Raw genomic sequence first — 25,627 nt, 5'->3', positions numbered from 1 at the left:
ACACTATATACAGGGGGAGCTATATGTGAGGCACTATCTACAGGGGTGGGCTATATCTATAATCTATAGGGGGAGCTATTTGTAGGGCACTATCTACAGGGGCATGCTATATGTGGGACACTATATACAGGGATGGGTTACCTGTGCGGCACTATCTACAGGGGGCTATCTGTAGGGCACTGTCTACAGGGGTGGGCTATATGTGGGACACTACATACAGGGGGAGCTATATGTAAGCCTTATCTACAGAGGTGGGCTATATGTGGAGCACTATCTATATGGGGAGCTATATGTAGGGCAGCACAGTGGCTCAGTGGTTAGCACTATTGCCTTGCAGCTCTGGAGTCCATATGTGGGCATTATCTACAGGGGCTGTATGTGGGGCACTATCTACAGGGTCTCTATGGGGGTCATTATCCACAGGAGTCTATGGGGCCACTATATACAGGGGGAACGGTGTGTGTGTGTGTGTGTGTGTGTGTGTGTGTGTGTGGGCTACAGTGTATGGTGCTATTATAATCAGGGACACAGTGTATGGCGCTATTATAATTAGAAGTGCAGTGTATGGCGCTATTATATTTAGGGGCGTTGAGAATTTTATCTTCGTTTATAGGTGAAGAAATGTTTTAAACATCTGAGCGTAAAACTGCAGATATTGGTTGTGGCCGTGAGAAGTCAACATAGAGGTCTGGACCGGATGGAGAAGAAAAGAGGAAAAGAACTAGAATCTGAGACGTTACTGGTGAGTCAGTTATTTTGCCTCTAATCAGTAATGTAGTCACTGTATGATCTGCATCGAGATGATGGGTGGTTTGATTATGATATGATTTCTTTTTTGTGAAACAGCATCTCCCAGCATATCCTTACCATTGTTCGGGCCATGCTGGGAGCTGTAGTTTTGCGCTGTACAAACCTATACAGCAGGGGTTGCACTAAATTGGGCTGTATTTGTTCTGGTGCTGTATATATGTACTTATCTTGGTTCTGGGGCTGAATTTATGTACTGAGCTTGGTTCTGGTATTGTATATATGTATGAGCTTGGTTCTGGGGCTGTATTTATGTACTGAGCTTGGTTCTGGTGCTCTCTACATGTACTGAGTTTGGTTCTGGAGCTGTAAATATGTGCTAAACTTTGTTCTGGTGCTGTATATATGTACTGAGCTTGGTTCTGGTGTTGTATTTATGTACTGAGCTTTGTTCTGGTGCTGTATTTATGTAATGTGCTTTGTTCTGGTGCTGTATTTATGTACTGAGCTTGGTTCTGGTGCTGTATTTATGTACTGAGTGTCATGTCCGTGGCTGCGGGCCATCAGGTTCGCTCACCCCCTGACGGCCGCAGCCATGGGTCTGCGAGTGCTGGCCCCAGTCTCATCCTCAGGAGACACCAGCGCTCACTTCCATTCACCTCGGCCGGGTCCCATAGGGTGCGCGCGCACGCTCGTGCCCGCTCTTAAGGGACTTTAATGTGTAATCAGCCCATGAGTGCCCTTGACTATAAGAAGGACCCCGCCCCTTGCTTCGATGCCTGAGCGTTGTTTGTTGTATTCTAGTTTGTCTAAGCAAATGCTCTCCGAGTGTTTTCCAGTTCCCAGTGTTCCCTGTTCCTTTATCCTGTATCCCGTGCTATCCTGGTCAAGTGTCGTGCTTTGCTGTAGTCGTGCTGTGCTGTATTCCACGCCTGTCCTGCTACTCCACGCCTGACATCTACCCGCTGCCTAGTCCCAGCCGAGCCTGCCTTGCTACTGTCCGAGCTGCCACAGGTACTCAGATATGAACTATAGACTGTAACCTGTGCCCTATTGGCCAGCTGCCATACCGCCAAGGCGGTACGGCCCAGTGGATCCACGAACCCTACGTGACTGAGCTTTGCTTCTGACTGACTGAGCTTTGTTCTGGTGCTGTATATATGTACTGAGCTTGGTTCTGGTGTTGTATATATGTACTGTGCTTGGTTCTGGTACTGTATATATGTACTGAGTTTTGTTCTAGTGCTGTATTTATGTACTGAGCTTTGTTGTGGTGCTGTATATATGTATTGAGCTTTGTTCTGGTGCTGTATAGATGTATTGAGCTTGGTTCTGGAGCCATATATGTCAGAGCTTGGTTCTGATGCTGTAATTATATAGGATATATTTATAATAACAAAATTGCAGGGCAGGTGGAGTTGTTTTCAAATCATTGTATATTTAATGGGGTCCTGTCGGGTAGTTTTAACCCCTTGAACTGCCACCATGCGGTAATACATGACCTGATGATATTTATAAATGTTTTTTTCAGTTGCAGCAAAATCTATAAAATCAACTTTTAAAACAGCGCACACGATATGCTAATTACTCATTAAAGGGTCATGGCGCGGTGCCGCTATCCTAAAGAGTCACATAGTCCTGCCTCCAAACCCATCTTTTCATGTTTGATTGACATCCCCCTGGTTGATACAACTTTCTCGGATGCGCCATTGCCTTGTACTACTTGGGCACGCACTGTGAAGCAAGGTATACTCTGCCCCGCTTCATCACTGCACTGCGCATGCCAGGGAAGTACAAGGCAACGGCGCATCCGCAAGAGTTTGAGGAGGCTGGTAGTGATGTAGAACAGCTTGAAACATTGAAAGTTTTTATGCTTGGTGAATGACACTTTTTTCAATTTTGGAAATCCTGAGTGCTGCAGTTCCTTCTATTTATACTGCTTACATGGTGTTTCTGTGGTCCTGGGTGCGTGCACCTCCCGCTTTGGGATTTTTACCTGTTTTCTCCTCTGTGAAACAAAATTGGTTGTGCTGCTGATCTCTTGAGTAGAACAGCCAGGGGGGTGTCAATCAAAATCTGGGGGGCGCCATTTAAATTTTAATCTCAGGCAGCAGAAAAGCTAGAATCGGCCCTGGTCATAGCAACGCGCACCTCTGCTATCCTGGAGCAGCCTCCTGTTATGAAGTTTCATACCATTTTACCGTGATTGGCTGCAGCGGTCACATGGGATGAAACGTCATCCCAGAAGGCCAGGATGAAGAAGCACAGAATTCTGGGTATGTATAAGAGGTTTTTTTTCCCAGTTGTGATTTTTGCGGCTGAATTGCAGCTTTTCCTCTGCAAAAATCACATCTGCTATTTGTTGTGGGTGAATTCAATGGGGAAAACCCGTAACTAAAAAGCAGAGATTACGCAAATACAGCTGACATGCTGCGGAGTAAAAAAAAATGCACTGCAGGTAAATTTGAGCGTTTTTTTTCCCACTTATCATTTACACAGAATGTGGATGAGATTTGTTTAACCCCTTCCCACCCAATCACGTACATTTACGTGATTAAAGCTGGTGGCTTACCGCCTTTTCACGTAACTGTACGTGATGGAGATGAAGCTGGCTCAGGAGCTGAGCCAGCGACATCACCGCCGGGTGACAGCTGTATGTTACAGCTGTCACCCTGAGGTATCGGCCAGGACCGGAACTAGCATCCGATCCGGCCGATTAACCCCTCACATGCTGCGTTCAATAGAGATTACAGCATGTGAGGAGTTTATAGCCACCGGCACCCCAGCAACGTGATCGCTGGGTTGCCGGTGGCTGCAAAGGCGATCGGAGGGCTAATACTTACCTCCCGATCAGCCTGTAACGGAATCCTCCTATGCCCCGTCGTCGGCGGGGCCCAGGAGGCTTCCGGTACCATCGGCAAGATGGCGCCGGCTCAGCTTCCGGCTCAGAAGCTGAGCCGGCGTCATCAGCAGTGGGTGTCCGCTGTATGTTACAGCGGACACCCCGATCTATCGCCAGGAACCGGAGCTAGCTCCGATTCCTGGCATTAACCCCTTCGATGCAGCGATCCATTGTGATCGCTGCATCCTAGAGGTTTGTAGCAAATCGGCAGCCTTGCCACGCGATGGCAAGGCTGGCGACTGCTACTATGGCAACAGGAGCCCTAACAATGGACTCCTGTCTGCCATTACGTAAGATGATTAGGCCCCGCCCAGAGGCGGAGCCTAATCGGCTTGCTGTCAGTGAACAACTGACAGTTGCAATACATTGCACTACATAGGTAGTGCAATGTATTAGAACATCAAACAAACAGTTGGACCTTCAAGTCCGCTAGTGGGACTAAAAAAAAGTGTAAAAAAAATAAAAGTTGTAAAACATACAATAAAAGTTTCAAGTAATAACACAAAACACAATCGCCCTTTTTCCCTTATCAAGTCATTTATTATTGAAAAAAATAATAAATCCATACATATTTGGTATTGCTGCGACCGTAACGACCTAAACTATAAAAATATTATGTTATTTATCCAGCGCAGTGAACTCCGTAAAAAAAAAAACCTCAAAAACACCGTCTTCCAAAAATTGAAATAAAAAGTGATCAAAAAGTCGCATGTATCCAAAAACGGTACCTATAAAATCTATACCTCGTCTCGCAAAAAACAAACCCTCACACCGCTCCATCGACGAAAAAATGTAAAAGTTATGGCTCTCACAACATGGCGACAGAAAAAATACATTCTCTTTCCAAAAGTAATTTTATTGTGCAAAAAGTTATAAAAAAGTTCTATAAATTAGGTATCGCCGGAATCGTACTGACCCGCAGAATAAAGGTAACATGTCTTTTATAACGTACGGTGAACGCTGTATATAAAAAAAAACAAGCTATGGCAGAATTGCTGTTTTTTTGTCACCTTGCCTCCCAAAAAAAGGATAACAAGTGATCAAAAAGTTGCATGTACCCCAATATGATACCAATAAAAGCTACAGCTCGTCCCGTAAAAAAAGAGCTCTCATACCACTACGTCTATGAAAAAATAAAATAAGTTAAGGCTCCAATAAGTCAGGAAAGAAAAATATCCGGTTGTGCCGGCCCGAGGGGAACATTTCTTCTGTTTCAAAATGCGATGTATCAAGGCACTAAAATTAGGGAACCAGGAAGGGGAGGGCCCAAACGTATCTGCTGGAAGTGAGGGTGCCCGTATTATACCAGGACAACAGTTTCCTGGCAAAATTCCCCAAACTGCAAAGGTGCAGAGTGTGGACCAAAAGGGGGATAAGGAAGGACGCCAGTTATCAGTGCGACACCGGCCTGTGCAGAAAGGATCGATCACAGCGTAACACACATATCTATGGATCATTTTATTATATTTTTTACCTTATTATTATACCACCTGACTATGCCCCGATGTACTCTGCCGAGCTCACATATGCCCCACATTATAAACGGAAACAACAGTGATACTCCAAACAAAACTATTACCAAGCAAATTCCACGCTCCAAAAGCCAAATGGCGCTCGCACCCATCTGAGCCCTACAGCATGCCCAAACAGCTGTTTACGTCCACATATATGGCATCGTCATACCCGGGAGAACCCTTTTAACAATTTTTGAGGTGTGTGTCCCCAGTGGCACAAGCTGGGCACGACATATTTGACAATGAATTGGCATATCTAGGGCAAAATTTTAATTTGTACCTTCGGCAGCGCAATCATTTATGGAAAAGACACGTGGGGTGAAAATGCTCACTACACCCCTTAATAAATGCCTTGAGGGGTGCAGTTTCCAAAATGGGGTCACTTCTCAGGGGTTTCTTTTATTTCACATCTGAGCCTCTGCAATTGTGAACCAATACTTTATATGTCGCCAAATTAGGCCTCAATTTTACATGGTACTCTTTCACTCCTGAGCCCTGTCGAATGTCCAGGCAAAAGATTAGGGCCACACGTAGGGTGCTTCTAAAACCGGGAAACACCGCATAAAAATTGAGAGCTGTCTTGTTATGGTGGCACAAGCCGGGCACCACATATTGGCGTATCTAAGGAAAAATTCCCATTCTCACTCTCCCACATCGTGTGCACACGAATTTCTGCAAAACACCTGTGGGGTTAACATGCTCACTACACCCCTAGGTGAATACCTTGAGGGTGTTGTTTCCAAAATGGGGTCACTTCTGGGGGGGACTGTTTTGGTTCCACAGGGACTTTGCAAATGCAACATAGCGACCAGAAACCAAATGCAGCACAATCTGTACACCAAAAGCAAATGGTGCTCCTTCCCTTCTGAGCCCTGCCGTGTGTCTAAACAGCAGTTTATGACCACGTGTGGGGTATTGCCGTACTCCAGAGAAGTTGCTTTACAAATGTTGGGGTTCTTTTTTTCCTTTATTTGTTGAGAAAATTAAAAAATTTTAGCTAAAGCTACGTCTTATTGAAGAAAAAGGATTTTTTTTATTTTCACTGCCCAATTCTAATAAAATCTATGAAACACCTGTGGGGTCAAAATGCTCACTACACCCCTAGATGGATTCCTCAAGGGGTGTAGTTTTCTCAATGGAGTCATTTTTTTGGCATTTTCACTGTTTTGGTCCCTTAGGGGCTTTGCAAATGTGACATGGCCTCCGCAAATCATTCCTGCTAAATTTGAGCTCCAAAAGCCAAATGGCGCTCTTTTCCTTTTAAGCCCTGCCGTGTGTCCAAACAACTGTTTATTACCACATGTGGGGTATTGTTTTACTCGGGAGAAATTGCTTTACAAATGTTGCGGTGCTTTTTCTCCTTTAGTCCTTGTGGAAATTAGAAAAAATTAGCTAAACCTACATTTTCTTTGAAAGAATGTAGATTTTCATTTTCATGGCCCATTTTCAATAATTTCTGCAAAAAACCTGCGGGGTTAAAATGCTCACTACACCCTAGATGGATTCCTCAAGGGGTGTAGTTTTCTCAATGGAGTCACTTTTTTGGCGTTTTCACTGTTTTGGTCCCTCAGGGGCCTTGCAAATGTGACATGGCCTCCGCAAACCATTCCTGCTAAATTTGAGCTCCAAAAGCCAAATGGCGCTCTTTCCCTTCTAAGCCCTGCCGTGGGTCCAAACAGCCATTTATTACCACATGTGGGGTATTCTTTTACTCAGGAGAAATTGCTTTACAAATGTTGCGGTGCTTTTTCTCCTTTAGTCCTTGTGGAAATTAGAAAAAATTAGCTAAACCTACATTTTCTTTGAAAGAATGTAGATTTTAATTTTCACGGCCTACTTCCAATAATTTCTGCAAAAAACCTGCGGGGTCAAAATGCTCACTAGACCCCTAGATAATTTCCTCAAGGGGTGTAGTTTCCCAAATGGGGTCACTTTTGGTGGATTTCCACTGTTTTAGCACTGAAAGAGCCCTTCAAACCTGACATGGTGCCTAAAATATTTTCTAATAAAAAGGAGGCCCAAAATCCACTGGGTGCTCCTTTGCTTCTGAGGCCTGTACTTCAGTCCATTACCACACTAGGGCCACATGTAGGGTATTTCTAAAAACTTCAGAATCTGGGCAATAGATATTGAGTTGCGTTTCTCTGGTAAAAAATTCTGTGTTACAAAAAAAATAGATTAAAAATGAATTTCTGCAAAAAAAAATGAAATTTGAAAATTTCACCTCCACGTTGATTTAATTTCTGTGAAACATTTAAAGGGTTAAGAAACTTTCTAAATGCTGTTTTGAATACTTTGAGGGGTGAAGATTTTAAAATGGGGTGACTTTTTGGCGGTTTCTAATATATAAGGCCCTAAAAGCGGCTTCACAACTGAACTGGCCCCTGTAAAAATAGCCTTTTGAAATTTTCTTGAAAATGTGAGAAATTGCTGCTAAAGTTCTAAGCCTAGTGATGTCATAGAAAAATAAAAGGACGTTCAAAAAACGATGCAAATATAAAGTAGACATATGGGGGATGTTAATTAGCAACAATTTTGTGTTGTATAGTAACTTCCTGTCTTACAAGCAGATACAATTAAATTTAGAAAAATGCTAATTTTTGCAATTTTTCACCAAATTTTGGTGTTTTTCACTGATAAATATTGAATTTATCGACCAAATTTTTCCACTATCATAAAGTCCAATGTCTCACGAGAAAACACTCTCAGAATCGCTTTGATAGGTAAAAGCATTCCGGAGTTATTACCACATAAAGTGAAATATGTCAGATTTGAAAAAATGGGTCTGGTCCTGAAGGCCAAAATGAGCTTGGTCCTGAAGGGGTTAAGGCTGGGTTCACACGACCTATTTTCAGACGTAAACGAGGTGTATTATGCCTCGATTTACGTCTGAAAATACGGCTACATTACATCGGCAAACATCTGCCCATTCATTTGAATGGGTTTGCCGACGTGCTGTGCAGACGACCTGTCATTTGCGCGTCGTCGTTTGACAGCTGTCAAACGACGACGCGTAAAAATACAGCCTCGGCAAAGAAGTGCAGGGCAGTTCTTTCAGACGTAATTTGAGCCATACTTCATTGAACTCAATGAAGCACAGCTCAAAATTTACGGCTGTCAGAGAAGCCTCGCAAAATGCGAGGTGGAGCATTTACGTCTGAAACGAGGCAGCTGTTTTCTCCTGAAAACAGTCTGTCTTTTCAGACGTAAATGAATGCTATCGTGTGCACATACCCTTAATCTCATCCACTCTGCTGCTACTGTATTTTGCTGCGGATTTTCTGCAACAAGATCAGTTGCGGAAAATCCGCAGTATTTACGCTACATGTGAAGCCAGCCCAACTACAGTTGTATGTCCTTGATGCTGTTTGGGGGGGCTGCAAACACACTACAACATTACAACTACAACACTACAACATTATTTAGTTGACTGTGACAGAGGAGCTGGACAAAATGTATACTTACAGTACAGGGCCAACACAGTGAACATTTGCCTGAACATGAGGACGGCCAAAGAGTGGGGCTTGTTATAGAAGCAACTATAGCATAGGGGCTGCATTGTGATGTCTATCACCCACCCTTATGCAGTGGCTAAGTAGCATGTGATTTTTGTACTTGAAATTCCTTGTTCCATCTCAGGGTATGTTCACACGTAGTGACCAAAAACGTCTGAAAATACGGAACTGTTTTCAGGTGAAAACAGCACCTGATTTTCAGACTTTTTTTTAACAACTCGTGTTTTTTGCAGCGTTTTTTACGGCCGTTTTTGGAGCTGTTTTTCAATGGAGTCAATGAAAAACGTCCCAAGAAGTGTCCTGCACTTCTTTTGATGAGCCGTCATTTTATGCACCGTATTTTGACAGCGACGCGTAAAATAAAGGCTCATGGGAACAGAACACCGTAAAACCCATTGCAGGCAATGGGCAGATGTTTGTAGGCGCATTAGGGGCGTTTTTTCAGTTGTAATTCAAGGCGTAAAACGCCAGAATTACGTCTGAAAACAGTGCGTGTGAACATACCCTGAGACACCAAGGCTATAATGTAGAAGGAATAGGAACAGCACCACTGTCACTTTAAATGGAGATGTAAGAATGCAACAGTCCTTCTTTATGGGCTAGCTTCAGCCGACTCAAGGATTCACAGGAAGAAGAAGCAATGACATTAGAATTCTAAAAAAAAGCAAATCTTTTTATTATCTTATAGTACAGACACCAGCTATAATGTCACCTTTTTCCAAACGGATGTATCACAATACTTTTGCTACAACAGAATGTAATGTTCCAATAGTAAAATGTATGATATCCACTGGGAATATGATCTTTCCACCGTAGATAATGATGGAATATTGTTATGATATGCTATCCCTGTCTGATCACACATGCTATGCTGCCTGAGGGATTCCGGGTAAAATTAACATACCTGTTATTTGGTTTCCCGACTCTCTATTAACATCATATGAAGCTTTGTAAACATTTACATTAGTCAAAAATATAAATATAAAATGTTCCCATGTGAAATCCATCACGTGTCAACATCGTATTCCAAAACATATTGCCTGTCAGTGTTACAATAGCCAGATATCTATGGCAGACCTGGTGGCCTTTGTTAGGACCACAGCTGCCATGGTAACCCATTAGCACCCTGCGATCACATCCTGTCAAATATAGATATCCGGTCAAACTCCTTAGATGCCACAGTAGCTATTGACTGTAGCATCTAAGGGGTTAAACTGCTGGGATCAGAGTAATTCTAAACTGCTGGTATCAGAGTAAGGCCTCATTTACACGAACGTGATATACGTCCGTGCGACGCGCGTGCTTTTCACGCGGGTCGCACGGACCTATACAAGTCTATGGGGGCATGCAGACAGTCCGTGAGTTTTGCTCAGCGTGAGTGCGCTGAAAAAAACTCACGACATGTTCTAAATTTCTGCGTTTTTCGCGCATCACGCACCCATTGAAGTCAATGGGTGCGTGAAAACCACGAAGGTCGCACGGAAGCACTTCCGTGCGAACTGCGTGATTCGCGCAAGAGCTGTCAAACTCTGAATGTAAACAGAAAAGCACCACGTGCTTTTCTGTTTACAAACATCCAAACGGAGTGTCTTAGAGATGAGCGAACCGAACTTCACCGGGTTCGGCCGAACTCGTTTTGACCGAACCCGGCAAAAAATGTTCCGGTACGTGACGTCAGGAGACAGTCACTGTCCAGAGTGCTGAAAGAGTTAAACTGGTTCAGCACCCTGGACAGTGACTTCCGATCACAATATACATGAACGTGTAAAAAAAAAAAGAAGTTCTGACTTACCGATAACTCCCGGTTTCTTCCTCCAGTCTGACCTCCCGGGATGACAATTCAGTCCAAGTGACAGCTGCAGCCAATCACAGGCCAAGAACAGGCTGCAGCCAATCACAGGCTGCAGCGGTCACATGGACTGCCGCGTCATCCAGGGAGGTGGGGCCGGATGTCAAGAGAGGGACGCGTCACCAAGGCAACGGCCGGGAGACCGGACTGGAGGAAGCAGGAAGTTCTTGGTAAGTATGAACGTCTTTTTTTTATTCACAGGTTGCTGTATATTGTGTTCGGAATTCACTGTCGAGGGTGCTGAAAGAGTTACTGCCGATCAGTTAACTCTTTCAGCACCCTCGACAGTGACTGACGTCGACTAGCCTCATCTCTATGATGGTGGCTGCTCGAAAATCACGCAGCCGCGCATCATACACTGATGACACACGGAGCTGTCAAGTGCCTTTTGCGCACGCAAAACGCTGCGTTTTTTTGCGTGCGCAAAACACACTCGCTCGTGTAAATGAGGCCTAAGGCTGGGTTCACACGACCACATTAACGTCCGTAATGGACGGACGTATTTCGGCCGGAAGTCCCAGACCGAACTCAGTGCAGGGAGCCGGGCTCCTAGCATCATAGTTATGTACGACGCTAGGAGTCCCTGCCTCTCCGTGGAACTACTGTCCCGTACTGAAAACATGATTACAGTACGGGACAGTTGTCCTGCAGAGAGGCAGGGACTCCTAGCATCATACATATCTATGATGCTAGGAGCCCGGCTCCCTGCACTGAGTTCGGTCCGGGACTTCCGGCCGAAATACATCCGTCCATTACGGACGTTAATGTGGTTGTGTGAACCCAGCCTAAGGGTATGTTCACACACACACTGTTTTCAGACATAATTCGGGCGGTTTACGCCCTTAATACGCCTACAAACATCTGCCCATCTGCCCAATGTTCTGTTCCCACGAGCCTTTATTTTACGCGTCGCTGTCAAAATACGGCGCGTAAAATAACGGCTCATCAAAAGAAATGCAGGACACTTCTTGGGACGTTTTTGGAAGCGTTTTTATTGACTCCATTGAAAAACAGTTCCAAAAACGGCCGTAAAAAATGCAGCGAAAAACGCGAGTTGTTAAAAAAATGTCTGAAAATCAGGAGCTGTTTTCGCCTGAAAACTGCTCCGTATTTTCGGATGTTTTTGAGTTTGCGTGTGAACATACCCTAATTCAGTGAACTATGAGCCAGAACGGAGAGTGCCGTGTGACGCCAATGGGCTGATAGAGGGAGCCCCCTCTCTCTGTGAAGCTCCTTAGATGCCACAGTGGCTATTGATAGTGGTATCTAAGATCTTATTCAAGAAACTTTCAGAAGAAAACTGAACTTTCTAAAAAGATTATAAACCCCTTGAAGAAAACCTTGTGGGGTCTACTTGTGTGAATGAACTCATTTATGGGGTGTTTCTAATCTTTCAGCAGCATTACGCCCCCCCCCCCCCAGAAAACCGTATGCTGCTATAAAATCAAAAGCAGAATTCCTGGACCGAAAAGGCCAAAAAGCCTCCTTTTATGCCAAGCCCTGGCACATGCCCGCACAGTGAATAAAGCACACATATTTGGTATCCCCATGCACGGGAGAAGTGGAAGAATGTGAAAAGAGATTAATTTTATTCGTGGTCTATACTGTGTGTGAAAAATGCTAGCATAAACTGACGCATTTGCAAAATTCTTGTATTTTTTTCCAATTTTGCCTACTTTAGAGAAAAAAACTAAAATTATGTATACTGACAAATGCCATTAAAACAAAGCCCCATCTGTCCTTTAAAAAGAGTGTAAAATTCAAAGATGAACTTTATTCACCTGCAGAGTTTTTCGACACGTTTTTTTAACGCGGAAACTGCGTCAGAAAACACGCCAAAAAACATCTGAAAATGCCTCCCACTGATTTCAATGGGAGGCGGAGGCGTTTTTTTCCCGCGAGGGGAAAAAAACGCTCGCGGGAAAAAGAAGCGACATGCCCTATCTTCAGGCGTTTACGTCTCTGACCTCCCATTGACATCAATGGGAGGCAGAAAAGGCGTATTTCGCCATGTTTTTGCCCGTGGCGCTCAATGGGAGCGAGTGAAAAACGCAGCGAAAAACACGGCAAACGGCGTGCAGGCAGATCAAAAACTGCCTCAAAATAACGAAACTGAATTTTGAGGTAGAATTTTCTGCCTGCAAAAAATTGCCAGTGTGAACAGGGCCTTGTAATCATCTAAAGAAGCGCATAGGGAAATTTTGACATTTTCTCTGGTCATTTAGCAGTAAAACAACCTAGTCCTTAGCCGGTTAAAGTGAAGATACACTTAAGACATTTTCTAACCTGTAATTGAGACACATAGAATAGCGTAGGTGGGTCCCTGGCCCTGTATCGATAGGTCTTCTATTGAAAACATGCATAATACAATCCAATTGATTTTAATGGGAAATCCGTTAACACAGGTTGAAGATATAAAGCCTCTAAGATAACGGATTAGGGCTTGTTTACACGAACGTGTATTACGTCCGTGCAACGCGCATGATTTTCACGCGTGTTGTACGGACCTATGTTAGTCTACGGGGCAGTGCAGACAGTCCGTGATTTTTGCGCAACGTGGATCCGTTGTGTAAAACTCACGACATGTTCTATATTTGTGCGTTGTTCGTGCATCACGCACCCATTGAAGTCAATGGGTGCGTGAAAATCACGCATGCCACACGGAAGCACTTCCATGGGACGCGCGTTATTCGCGCAACAGCTGTCAAACTATGAATGTAAACAGAAAAGTACTACGTGCTTTTCTGTTTACAAACATCCAAACAGAGTGTCATAATGATGGCGGCTGCCCGAAAATCACGCAGTCACACATCATACGGGGATGACACACGGAGCTGTAAAGTGCCTTTTGCGCACGCAAAACGCTGCATTTTTTACGTGCGCAAAAACGCACACGCTCGTGTAAACCCGGCCTCAAGAGCATTACACTCCCAACTCATAGACTCCCATCCATGACATGTTCTGACTAGGCTTAATGACATTGTAAAGAATATTAGTAATATATATTTACTAGCCAGTATCAATTCTTCTCCTTTGAAGGATATACAAAAGTTCTTCTTTTTAGCAAAAGTCTGAAAATAGATTCAATTCTGTATTTCCCATTAACATATAATGCTCAAGACGGAAGAAAGAAGGAATATTCTAAATACCTGCCTTGTTGGGGTTATGATCACTGTAATGGAAACCATTGCTGTAACATAATAAATAAAAAGATAAGAAGCACTTTCACATACTTCAACAGTTTTCTCTTCAGGGGACTTCACATCAATCTAGAAGGGAGTTCCTGCTTAATACTGATTTTCCTTGGACACATGCCTGCTTTAAATCACCATTGTTGCTGTTAGCAAAGGCCTGGCCTGAAATAATACAGCCCTAGACGGACAAAATTCTAAAGCTGAGCAATGGAAGCACAAAAACCTGTATGTGGATGTAGTGAAAACAGCAAAAGTTGCTCAGGAATAACAATAGAGTTAGCCATTGAAAAACTAAATACAATACTAAAGTGTCTCTGTCACCAATTGGGGTTTATTAAGTATTAGTTTATGATATATTCCCTGGAAGACATTCAGATATATTATATATTTGACTTTCTAGTAACTTTTTCTTGGCATTTTTCAGTAACTTTCACTTTGAAATGAATGAGTCTGGAGGGTTGGCTAGTGTCTAAACTAGTCTAAAGGCTGGAGCTGCAGTGGGGGCTCTGACCAATCAGATTGAGAGTAGTTCTGCTGAGTATGTGAGGTCACGTGATTGACCAATCAGCTGCTGGAAAAGCCAAACTCCTCATGAATAAGCATCAGCAGTAATATTGTTGAGATCCATAGATACAACTCATGACAGCTGCAGTGCAAGCTACTTGAGGAATACCACAGTCAGAGCAGAATATATTTATCATATCAGCTTGTCCTAATGGCAGATCTTCTAGTTATGCAGTTGTGCAGAAGAACGGAATATAAAGGTAAAAATAGTTGTTCAATTACTGTCCTGTTAGGTACAGATGTGCCTAGTCTCCAGCTAATAAGGGACTACCGTCTATTATTTCCACATGCCCTTATAGAATATAAGGAGAGAAAAAATGTATGGCCTATCCTCAGGATAGACCATCAATATCTGGTCGGTGAGGGTCTGACTCTCGACAGAGATGACAGGTAAACTAGATAGTATAGCACATCAGTATCACCAGGTATGACCAAACTCAGCCCCATGAATTAAAGGGGTTATCCGATGGGCGAAAAAAAAAAAAATATCCTTAACACTTTAAATAAGTTTCCTCATACTTAAGCTGAATGCACACGTTTCGTATTACGTAAGGATTTGCCGCGCGTATTTACATGTGGTAAATCCACAGCGTAATACTGTACCAGCAAAGTAAATGAAATTTCAAGAAATTTCATTTACATGGTGCAGATTTTTGCTGCACGTAAATTGACCTGTAGTGCGTATTTTAAAATTCGCATCATGTTAATTTATCTTGCGTTTCCGCTTGCGAATTGTATCTGACTAGTTCTAAAGACAAACGCACCAAAATACACCTGCGGTTTTGATGCGGATTGCCCAATGGGGGAATTATACTGTGGACGTAAGCTATGGGGGCATTATACTGTGTGGGGGCAGCTATGGGGAGCATTATACTGTGGTGGTCAGCTATAGGGGGAATTATACTGTGTGGGGGGCAGCTATGGGGGGCATTATACTGTCTGGAGGCAGCTATGGGGGGAATTTTACTGTATGGTGACATTATACTTTGGGGGCAGCTATGGGGGGCATTATACTGTGGGGGCATTTATGGGGTCTGTTGAGCAAGGCAGCTGGGCATAGGTGCGCGCAGGGGTCTGGTGAGAGGGGGGCTGTTTGGCACTACCAGGGAGGGGGGCTGTGTGGCACTACATGGGAAGAGGGGGCTGTGTGGCACTAACTGGGAGGGGGGCTCTGTGGTACTATCTACAGAGGGCAGTAAATTTATGGGGGTACAAACTGGGGGCCTTACTTCTATATGGGGGCATAAACTGCCTAACGTCTACACCGCGTTCCAAATTATTATGCAAATGTTATTTTTCGCTGATTTTCCTAAATAGTCGATGCAAATGACAGTCAGTATAATCTTCAAGCCATCAACCGTTGGAGTATAATGCAAATTTTATTGAACAAATCTCCTAATGATAACAGATTTTTTATTAGAAGTAAAAAACTCAAAATGCACTGTTTCAAATTATTATGCACAACAGAGATCAAAACATTTTAAAAGTTGTAAAGAGAACTAAAATGGTAATTTTTTGAATTTGCAGCATCAGGTGGTCATATTTACAGAAATCAAAAGCTTTTTCAATCAAAACGAACTTAACAGGCCAAGTTACATGTTAACATAGAACCCCTTCTTTGATATCACCTTCACAATTCTTGCATCCATTGAATTTGTGAGTATTTGGACAGTTTCTGCTTGAATATCTTTGCAGGATGTCAGAGTAGCCTCCCAGAGCTTCTGTTTTGATGTGAACTGCCTCCCACCCTCATAGATATTTTGCTTGAGGATGCTCCAAAGGTTCTCAATAGGGTTTAGGTCAGTGGAACATGGGGGCCACACCATGAGTTTCTCTCCTTTTATGCCAATAGCAGCCAATGACACAGAGGTATTCTTTGCAGCATGAGATGGTGCATTGTCATGCATGAAGATAATTTTGCTACGGAAGGCACGGTTCTTCTTTTTGTACCACGGAAGAAAGTGGTCAGTCATAAACTCTACGTACTTTGCAGAGGTCATTTTCACACCGTCAGGGACCCTAAAGTGGCCTACCAGCTCTCTCCCCATGATTTCAGACCAAAACATGACTCCGCCACCTCCTTGCTGATGTGACAGCCTTCTTGGGTCATGGTGGACATTCACCAACCATCCACTACTCCATCCATCTGGACCATCCAGGTTTGCACGGCACTCATCAGTAAACAACACGGTTTGAAAATTAGTCTTCATGTATTTCTGAGCCCACTGCAATCGTTTCTGCTTGTGAGCATTGTTTAGGGGTGGCCGAATAATAGCTTTATGCACACTTGCAAACCTCTGGAGGATCCTACACCTTGAGGTTCGCGGGACTCCAGAGGCACCAGCGGCTTCAAATACCTGTTTGCTGCTTTGCAATGGCATTTTAGCAGCTGCTCTCCTAATCCTATTAATTTGTCAGGCAGAAACCATCCTCATTATGCCTTTATCTGAACGAACCCGTCTGTGCTCTGAATCAGCCACAAATCTTTTCACAGTACGATGACCATGCTTAAGTTTTCTTGAAATATCCAATGTTTTCATACCTTGTCCAAGGTATTGCACTATTTCACGCTTTTCGGCAGCAGAGAGATCCTTTTTCTTTCCCATATTGCTTGAAACCTGTGGCCTGCTTAATAATGTGGAACGTCCTTCTTAAGTAGTTTTCCTTTGATTGGGCACACCTGGCAAACTAATAATCACAGGTGTCTGAGATTGATTACAATGATCCAAAGAGCCCTAAGACACAATACCATCCATGAGTTTAATTGAAAAACTAATAATTAAATGTTTATGACACTTAAATCCAATGTGCATAATAATTTGGAACACGGTGTATATGGGGGCACAAAGTGAAGTTTTCTGCCATTTTACGGCCACTGTGAGTTCCCCCGCAAAGGGGCCTACTAAGTCTGTGTCGCCCAAGGGCCCACATCAACCTGGAGCCGGCCCTGCGCGGAGTCACTGCTCTTCTGTTGCAATTTTTCCCCATTTGTGTTGCTAGTTATGCAGCGGAAATGCTGCGATTCTGCCGCCAAAATCGCAAATGAGAAAAAAAAAAAGATATTTTTTATTTAAATTAATAAAAAAGCATTTTCATATCCCCCTGCCATAGTCCTAGTGACGCGATCCTCTATTCTGATAACAGTCCGGCCTCCTGGATTGATGTTTCATCCCATATGACTGCTGCAGCCAATCAAAGGCTGCAGTGGTCACATGGATTACAGCGTCATCCCAGAAGGCCGGGCTACGTTTAGAAGAGATGGACACATCGCCATGACTTAGGCCTCCTTCACACAGGGCTCTTTAAACTGCATAAAGAATCATGTATAAACACCAGCGTTTTTATATATAATATCTATTTTTTATGGCGTTTTTACGTGCGTTTTTAATGGTGAATTTGAAGTTCTATTGAGAGGCATATTGAGAAAAATGACAAAAAATACCCAAACACAGAGCATGCTCTATTTTGGTAAAAATGCCACAGACCCCAAAACTGCTACAGTGTATGTAGGATTTCTCATATTTTACTATGGACCACGTTTTTGATTAAAAAAAAAAGTGCAGTGAAAAACGACACTGAAAACGCATCAAAAAAAATGTGTGTGGCACCGGCCTTATTCAGTAAATGTGAAAAACTGAATTCCCAAGGCTGCTCTCTTTGTAGTATGCTGGCACTGCCAAGGAGAGCAGCAGTTTCCTATAGCTACCCTCTTATTACCAGTATATCCACAGATCATAAAGGGAGAGATTATGGCAAATGGAGCATATTAGGAGTTGATAAGAATACAATTTCTTGACAAACAACTTACTAATGAGCAAAATATTGACTGTTTTTATTACAATTAATATATAAACCTAATAAAATCAACCTATTTCATAACAGTAAAGAACTTTCTTATAAACATATTATATCATAATATACCAATTAAAACTTTTATGGTGCCATTATTGATTTTGTAGCTACAAATTTCAAAGGTTTATTGGCCAAAGAGCCATTTTCGAACAATTTGGCTATCAGTCTTTGTACCATTAGTACAATGTCTTATCTCAGACTTGTATGTCAGCAGACAATTATTTCTCATCAACAGACACATATTGATCTATTTTACACAACTATCCCAGAGCTAGATCTATTGGCCTCATCACTTCCTATGTACACTTGTGCAAGCATTTTTTATTATTATTAAATCAATGTTTAGGTGATTTTCTAAATTGCCTTTTACTAAAAAATTTGCTTAGTTTTTGAGATGCATAGAATCTGCATCTTAAAAACTAAGCAACATTTAAAAAAAATAAAAATTAAGAAGTTCATAAGCACTTAAAACTTTGATTTAATAAAAAAAAATGCTTGCAGAAGTGTACTTAGCCTTTAAACGGTGTGAACACTGTTGTACAGTTTATATATACAGGGTTGGCCATTTATATGGATACACTTAAATAAAATGGGAATGGTTGGTGATATTAACTTCCTGTTTGTGGCACATTAGTATATGGGAGGGGGGAAACTTTTCGAGCTGGGTGTTGACCATGGCGGCCATTTTGAAGTCGGCCATTTTGTATGCAACTTTAGTTTTTTCAATGGGAAGAGGGTCATGTGACACATCAAACTTATCGAGAATTTCACAAGAAAAACAATGGTGTGCTTGGTTTTAACGTTACTTTATTCTTTCATGAGTTATTTACAAGTTTCTGACCACTTATAAAATGTGTTCAAAGTGCTGCCCATTGTGTTGGATTGTCAATGCAACCCTCTTCTCCCACTCTTCACACACTGATAGCAACACCGCAGAAGAAATGCTAGCACAGGCTTCCAGTATCCGTAGTTTCAGTTGCTGCACATCTCGTATCTTCACAGCATAGACAATTGCCTTCAGATGACCCCAAAGATAAAAGTCTAAGGGGGTCAGATCGGGAGACCTAGGGGGCCATTCAACTGGCCCACGACGACCAATCCACTTTCCAGGAAACTGTTCATCTAGGAATGCTCGGGCAGCACTTTGAACACATTTTATAAGTGGTCAGAAACTTGTAAATAACTCATGAAAGAATAAAGTAACGTTAAAACCAAGCACACCATTGTTTTTCTTGTGAAATTCTCGATAAGTTTGATGTGTCACATGACCCTCTTCCCATTGAAAAAACTAAAGTTGGATACAAAATGGCCGACTTCAAAATGGCCGCCATGGTCAACACCCAGCTCGAAAAGTTTCCCCCCTCCCATATACTAATGTGCCACAAACAGGAAGTTAATATCACCAACCATTCCCATTTTATTTAGGTGTATCCATATAAATGGCCCACCCTGTAGATATAATCCACATAAAAAGTTTAGTCACTTTGTAAATACTTTGTATTACTTATATTACTTATCCTGAGTTACAGCCTTAATTATAGCTCAGAGCAGCACTGACAATTCTGCTGGTTGTTATTGGAAACAGTCAACAAGTTTGTTGTCAGACAGATCCCTAACAGCTGAGCTCAGCTCCCATAATGCAGTAGGACAGTAAATTTTACCTGCATCATTTTCCTTTGTAGTACCTGGTGTAAACACTACACTTTCCAAAATGAAAATGACCAAGCCAACTCTATACAGGCATTGAGCCCGCAAGTAATGCTGACAGATTTCAGCTCTAAAGTCTGCAGAATTATAAATGTAGCTCTTGACTATAATACAGGCTGTAACTCAGGATCAGTTCAAGATAAGTAATGTATTTACAATAATATGTAGATTATATCTTTATATGAACTGAAAAATCGTGTTCAAAGGTGAACTTTCCCTGTAACTTCACAAAGGAACTCAATTCTATTGAATGTCTGTGAACTTCTTATTTAATTTGTGAATCAACCAACGAACAGTATAGTCAAGCAACCATCTTTAGAAAGCTTCTAAACACGTTTATTACTTTTCTCTGTTTGGAGAGCAAATATGACATTTCATAGTCTCTGTCCAATTGCTTTCTGATTGTCAGTAGTATGTGCCATTCTATCCAATAAAAACAAAACATAAACTTGACAGATCCATTATAAGTCAAAGAGGTAAAAAAAAAATCATGGATCCTTAAAAAACTTTTGGCATAAAAACTGTAATAAACTGTTTGCTACAAAGTAAGTAATGTTTCAATCACAAAAACTGTAGAAACTTTGACAATGAAAGAAACAGTGCAGAAGCATCCCACTAGGTGGCAGGATTTCTCTGTGCCTATGCGTATAAGTTAAGATGCGGGGGGGGGGGGACGGGGAAATTGTAAGTATTTTTTCCTTCTTAAATCATTTTCACTCGTTACTAGAAAACAAGAATGACTCAAAACATACAGGTAATAGATTGAAATACTAGACATAGGGCAAATTAGATTGATATTATACTTTAATGGTGGGCATATTACATACATATGTAGCAGAGCTGTAATTAACTTATTGTAATGTTGTCACATTGTAATGTTTATGAATCTTGATAATTCTCGGAGTTGATGCAGTAGGTTAAAGGTGAATTTGCACAAACCAATGATCAGACCGAACGAGTGATCATTGCCCTGTTGCCCGATCATTAAACAGGGCAGCGACTAGCCAATGAACAAGCAAACGCTCGTATGTTGTCTGGTTTCATATGTCATGCTGCCCTGAAAATCATCATTGTCGGCATCACATTATGTAAACTAATGTATATGGGGACCGAACGATCGTATTATTGATTATTCGCCCACATACCGTTTACATTGGCCCGATTAAAGGCCCTTTAAATGAGCGCTGATTGACCTGTAATTATCGACGATCGGCGCTAGTTATGGTCAGAAATCTACTCGTGTAAAGCCACCTTTAACTGCAGTTCTATGCAAAATTGAAGAATGACACATTTTTATATCGCAGTGTAGTTCCACGTGACACACTTAGCTCTGCTACACTGTATAAGTGTGTCATTTAGCATTTTACATTTTTGTGAAAGCGTATTACATCACTCACATGTAATACCCAAATGCGGCTATGTAGGATAATAATTACAGGACTTGATCTAGATAACAAATATGGGCGTTTGTGTATTTTTGTATGGATGACTGTATATATTTAGAACTACAGTACATTGTGTTTAGGATGTGATTGTAGCTTGATGTAATGCCCGGTACTTGTGGTCCACATAAAATGTGACTCTTGTTTAGAAGTAGTGCTTGCATGCCATTAAAATGACATTAAACATCTTCTCAATGTAAACACTACCACATTTGTTAGTTCTTGCAGTGCCCCTGGGCTGTGTATATAGCTGAACGTATTTAAAAGGCTTCTCTGCACCCATGATTCATGCATAAAGTTATTACAAGTTATCTTTGCTGCTTGACTAAATGTTATACATGATGTGTAAGCCGTCATTTTCTGAGAGTCTGACATGAAGAATTCCCAGTGATCAGTGATGATCAAAGACTTTCTTGCAGCCGACTTAAGTATAATCTCTGTAAACTTTGGTGAATGTTAAAGTTCTCTTTACAAAACAAAACCCTATATTTTATGAGCTAGACAAGGCAGAAAACCTACATAAAGTATATCGTACCAAAGATACCAAAGGATATAAACATAAACATACAACACATGCAAGCATAAAGATAGAATGACATTGGTAGCGGTCTAGTAGACGCAGGACACAATGATAGTTATATCCTCCTTACCTTGCATACATGCAGAGGCTCCTGGTACTCTTTGCCACCTTGCAGCCTGAAGCCCCAGGGTGCGCCCCCACTCATTGAAACACAGATATAATCCCCAGTGCCCATCTTGACTTGCGGTTGAAGATAAATTCCTCTCTTGTTGATGACAAAAACTTTTTCTAACTTGAACCTGAGTGGTGTATGTGATGAAATAGTAAGCAGACCAGCTGAGTATGTGCAGCACCACTCAGTGACTTATTGCACATTGAAATGTGGTTAGGGAGGAGGATGGAATACATGCAGAGAACTCCAGGGATCAGCCCACCGCACCGTCATAGGAATATGTCCATCCCCCAGATCCTGGGAAAGCATCAGTGTTCTTGTATAAAATATTAACACTACCCTACTTACTGTAACCTGCTAAATTATTACACAAAAAGTAATTTTGTGCAGTACGCAAGGGTAAGCTTTGCAACCTAGATATTATTACATGTGAGTTACATGACAGAAGTAACAGTAATATATTAAATTAAACTCCCACCAGACTCGGAGGTTGCGGAAACTTTGTAATACACTTCATCTACTAAAAAGTTCCCAAGCCAAAATGTAATTTATGTATGGACATATGTGAACATACATACACAGCCAACCCTATAGACGAGCCATGCACACGAAAGTCTATATAAACAGTGTGTACAGAATCATTGTATAGATATACACACATACGTCCATATAGAGTGTCTCAGATTGAGGACAGGATGTGTCCTCAATCTGAGACACTCTATATGGACGTATGCCTTTCTTGCTCTTTTCTTTTTACAATGAGCAAGGCTTAGTGGGAGGGGGCGAGGGCCTGACAGATTTACAGTAATTTATGCCAGAAATTATCATTATTTCAGTTACTTATATAGTGCCAACATATTACGCTGTACAGAGGTCCTCTTTTACTGTTTCCATTGGGGCTCACAATCTAAATTTCCTAATGAGTTTTTGGGGTGTGGGAGGAAACCCACACAAACACAGGGAAAACATACAAACTCCATGCAGATGTTGACCTTGGGTGGATTTGAACCCAGGCCCCCAGCGCTGCAAGGCAATAGTGCTAACCACTGAGCCACCATCCTTCCCAGCGGTAACCTACACCAAACGGACAGCTCAAAATGCGTCAAATTTAATAAGAGGCATGCACCTCTTTATAAATTTAGTGCATCTTACTCCAATGGGCTTCTGTTTAAGACTGGTGTATGTAACATCATAATTAGTAAATTCCCCCCCAATTTTGATGTATTGATAGCAGGAACTGAGCCTTTGGTATTAGCTGCGGGTATTAGCTGTACATGACGGGACCGGAGCTAGTTCCAATCCCAGATGATTAATCCCTTATGTGCCGCGGTCAATAGCGATTTCGGTATCAAAGTGGAAGCGATCGTGGGAGTGACGATGGTTGCTATGGAAATTGGAAGCCTAACAATATCCTCCAGCTCTGCCATGTATGGAAGCCTTAGGGCATGTTCACACGTGGCAGAATTTTTGCGCTGAAAATTAACATTTTCATATTTGACAGGTAATTCAGACGTTACAGATATCACAGCGGACTTGCTGCAGATTTCAGCCTTTTAAATGAAAATGCTGAGATCCGCAGTGAAAGTCCGCTACTTCTCCGCAACATAATGAGCATGCTGCGGAGGGAAAATTCTGCACTGCAGCCTAATTTCCGCACAGTTATTTTCCGCAACGTCTGAACTAAGTATCCTAAAAATGTATAGAAACAAATGTAAAAAACGGCTGCTGCAGAATTCCACTGCGGACTGTTCGCAGCGGAATTCAACAGCAATTCCGCCACGTCTGAACATGGCTTTAAGCTGCCTGTCAGTGTAAAACTGACAGCTGTAGTAAAATGCACTACATAAGAAGTGGTTTAGGCCTTCAGGGGTTTAGGCCTTCAAGTTCCCTAGTGGGAATAAAAAAGTTATTACAGGAAAATAAAAAAATTGTTTTAGAAAAATAAAATAAATTAAGTTTCTAGTAATAAATTAAAAGTTTTCCTTTTTTCCATTATCAAATACTTTATCATTGGGGAAAAAATTAAAACGTAAATAAACTATAAATAATTAGTATTGCCGTATCTATAATGAGCTGAACTATAAAATAATCATGTTATTTATCCCATTCGGTGAACGCCATACTAGAATTGCTGTTTTTTGTTAATCTTGGCTTTCAAAAAATGGAATAAAAAGTGATCAAAAGTTGCATGTACCCCAAAATGATATCAATAAAAACTACAGCTCGTCCTGCAAAAAACAAGCCCTCACGCAACTAAAAAGTTATGGCTCTCACAGGAAAAGTAGTAAAACATGAAAAAATCAATGTAAATTTAGTATTGCCATAATCGTACTGACCCGCAGAATAAAGTTAACATGTCATTCATGAAACATGGAGAACGCTGGATGAAAATGGATTAAAAAGTGATAAAAAATGTACATTTGCCCAAAAATTGTATCAAGAAAAACTACTAGTCTTGCAAAAAACAGTGCTCATACCACTCTGTCGATACAATAAATAATAAAAGTTATGGCTCTTGTAAGTCAAGGATGAAAAAACATCTTGATGTGCAGGCCAGGGGAAAACATTTCTTCTGGTTCAAGAGATGGTTATCAAGGCCCTAATATTTGGGAGCCAGCAAAGGGAGGACCCCAGCACAAGCTAAAGGGGCCTGTATTGTACCAGAGCAACACTTTCATAGTAAAATTTCCCAAACTGCAAAGGTGCAGTTTGGGTTCCAAACGAGGGATGTGAAAGGACACCATTTATCAGTGTGACACCTGCCCCAAAAACCTGGCCTGTGCATAAAGGATTGATTTGAATTGTACCAAACATCTATGGATAATTTTATTAAATATTTACCCCATTAATAAAACCACTTTGTTATGCCCTGATATACCCCAAACAAAACTGCTACCAAGCAAAATCCGAGCTTCAAAAGCCAAATGGTTATATTTCCCTTCTGAGCCCTACAATGTGCCCAAACAGCCGTTTATTTCTACATACAATGCATTCAGAAAGTCTTCAGACCCTTTCAATTTCAGTCCTTGTGCTGAAATAAATAAAAATGTCAAGTTTTCCCCCATCATTCTGCACTCAATACCCCATAATAACAAATCCCTGCCATGTGCCCAAACAGCAGTTTATGACCCACACATGGAGTATTGCTGTACTTGGGAGAAAAGACTTGGTTGTTTATTCTCCTTTTTTCCTTTGTGAATTTTGAAAAATTGTGAACTAAAACGACATCTTATTGGAAAAAATTTTTTTTTAATTTTCACACCCCAATTCTTGTAAAAAAGCTGTGGGGACAAAATGCTCACTGTACTCCTAGAGGAAATCCTCAAGTGGTGTAGCTTCCCAAATGGAGTCACTTCTCATGGATTTCCACTGTACTGTGTACTGGTTCCTTAGGGGCTCTGCAAATGCAACATGGCACCCAGAGACCAATCCGGCAAAATTTGCGCTCCAAAAGCCAAATGGTGCTCCTTCCCTCCTGATCCCTGACTTGTGTCCAAACAACCGTTTATGACCACATATCGAGTATCCTTTTTTAATTCTGGGGTGCTGTTTTTTCATTTATTCCTTGAGGAAATTAAAAATTTAAGCTAAAACTAAATCTCACTGGAAAACAATAATTTGTATTTAAAAAATAATCTATGAAACACCT

General features: G+C 41.7%; 1 protein-coding gene across 1 annotated transcript in view; it reads right to left on the bottom strand.

Moving 5' to 3' along the window:
- Positions 1–22,041, bottom strand: part of SYNPO2 (synaptopodin 2) — a 216,238-nt gene extending 194,197 nt beyond the window's left edge. The window contains exon 1 of the mRNA XM_075849595.1: positions 21,937–22,041. Coding sequence (XP_075705710.1) covers positions 21,937–22,041 — 105 coding nt within the window. The remainder of the gene's footprint in view (positions 1–21,936) is intronic.
- Positions 22,042–25,627: the final 3,586 nt, after the last annotated feature.

Source organism: Rhinoderma darwinii, chromosome 1 (genome assembly GCF_050947455.1).
Source record: "Rhinoderma darwinii isolate aRhiDar2 chromosome 1, aRhiDar2.hap1, whole genome shotgun sequence".
Taxonomy (NCBI): domain Eukaryota; kingdom Metazoa; phylum Chordata; class Amphibia; order Anura; family Rhinodermatidae; genus Rhinoderma; species Rhinoderma darwinii.
The sequence above is the reverse complement of the archived record's forward strand: the minus strand, read 5'-3'. Positions and strand labels throughout refer to the sequence as shown.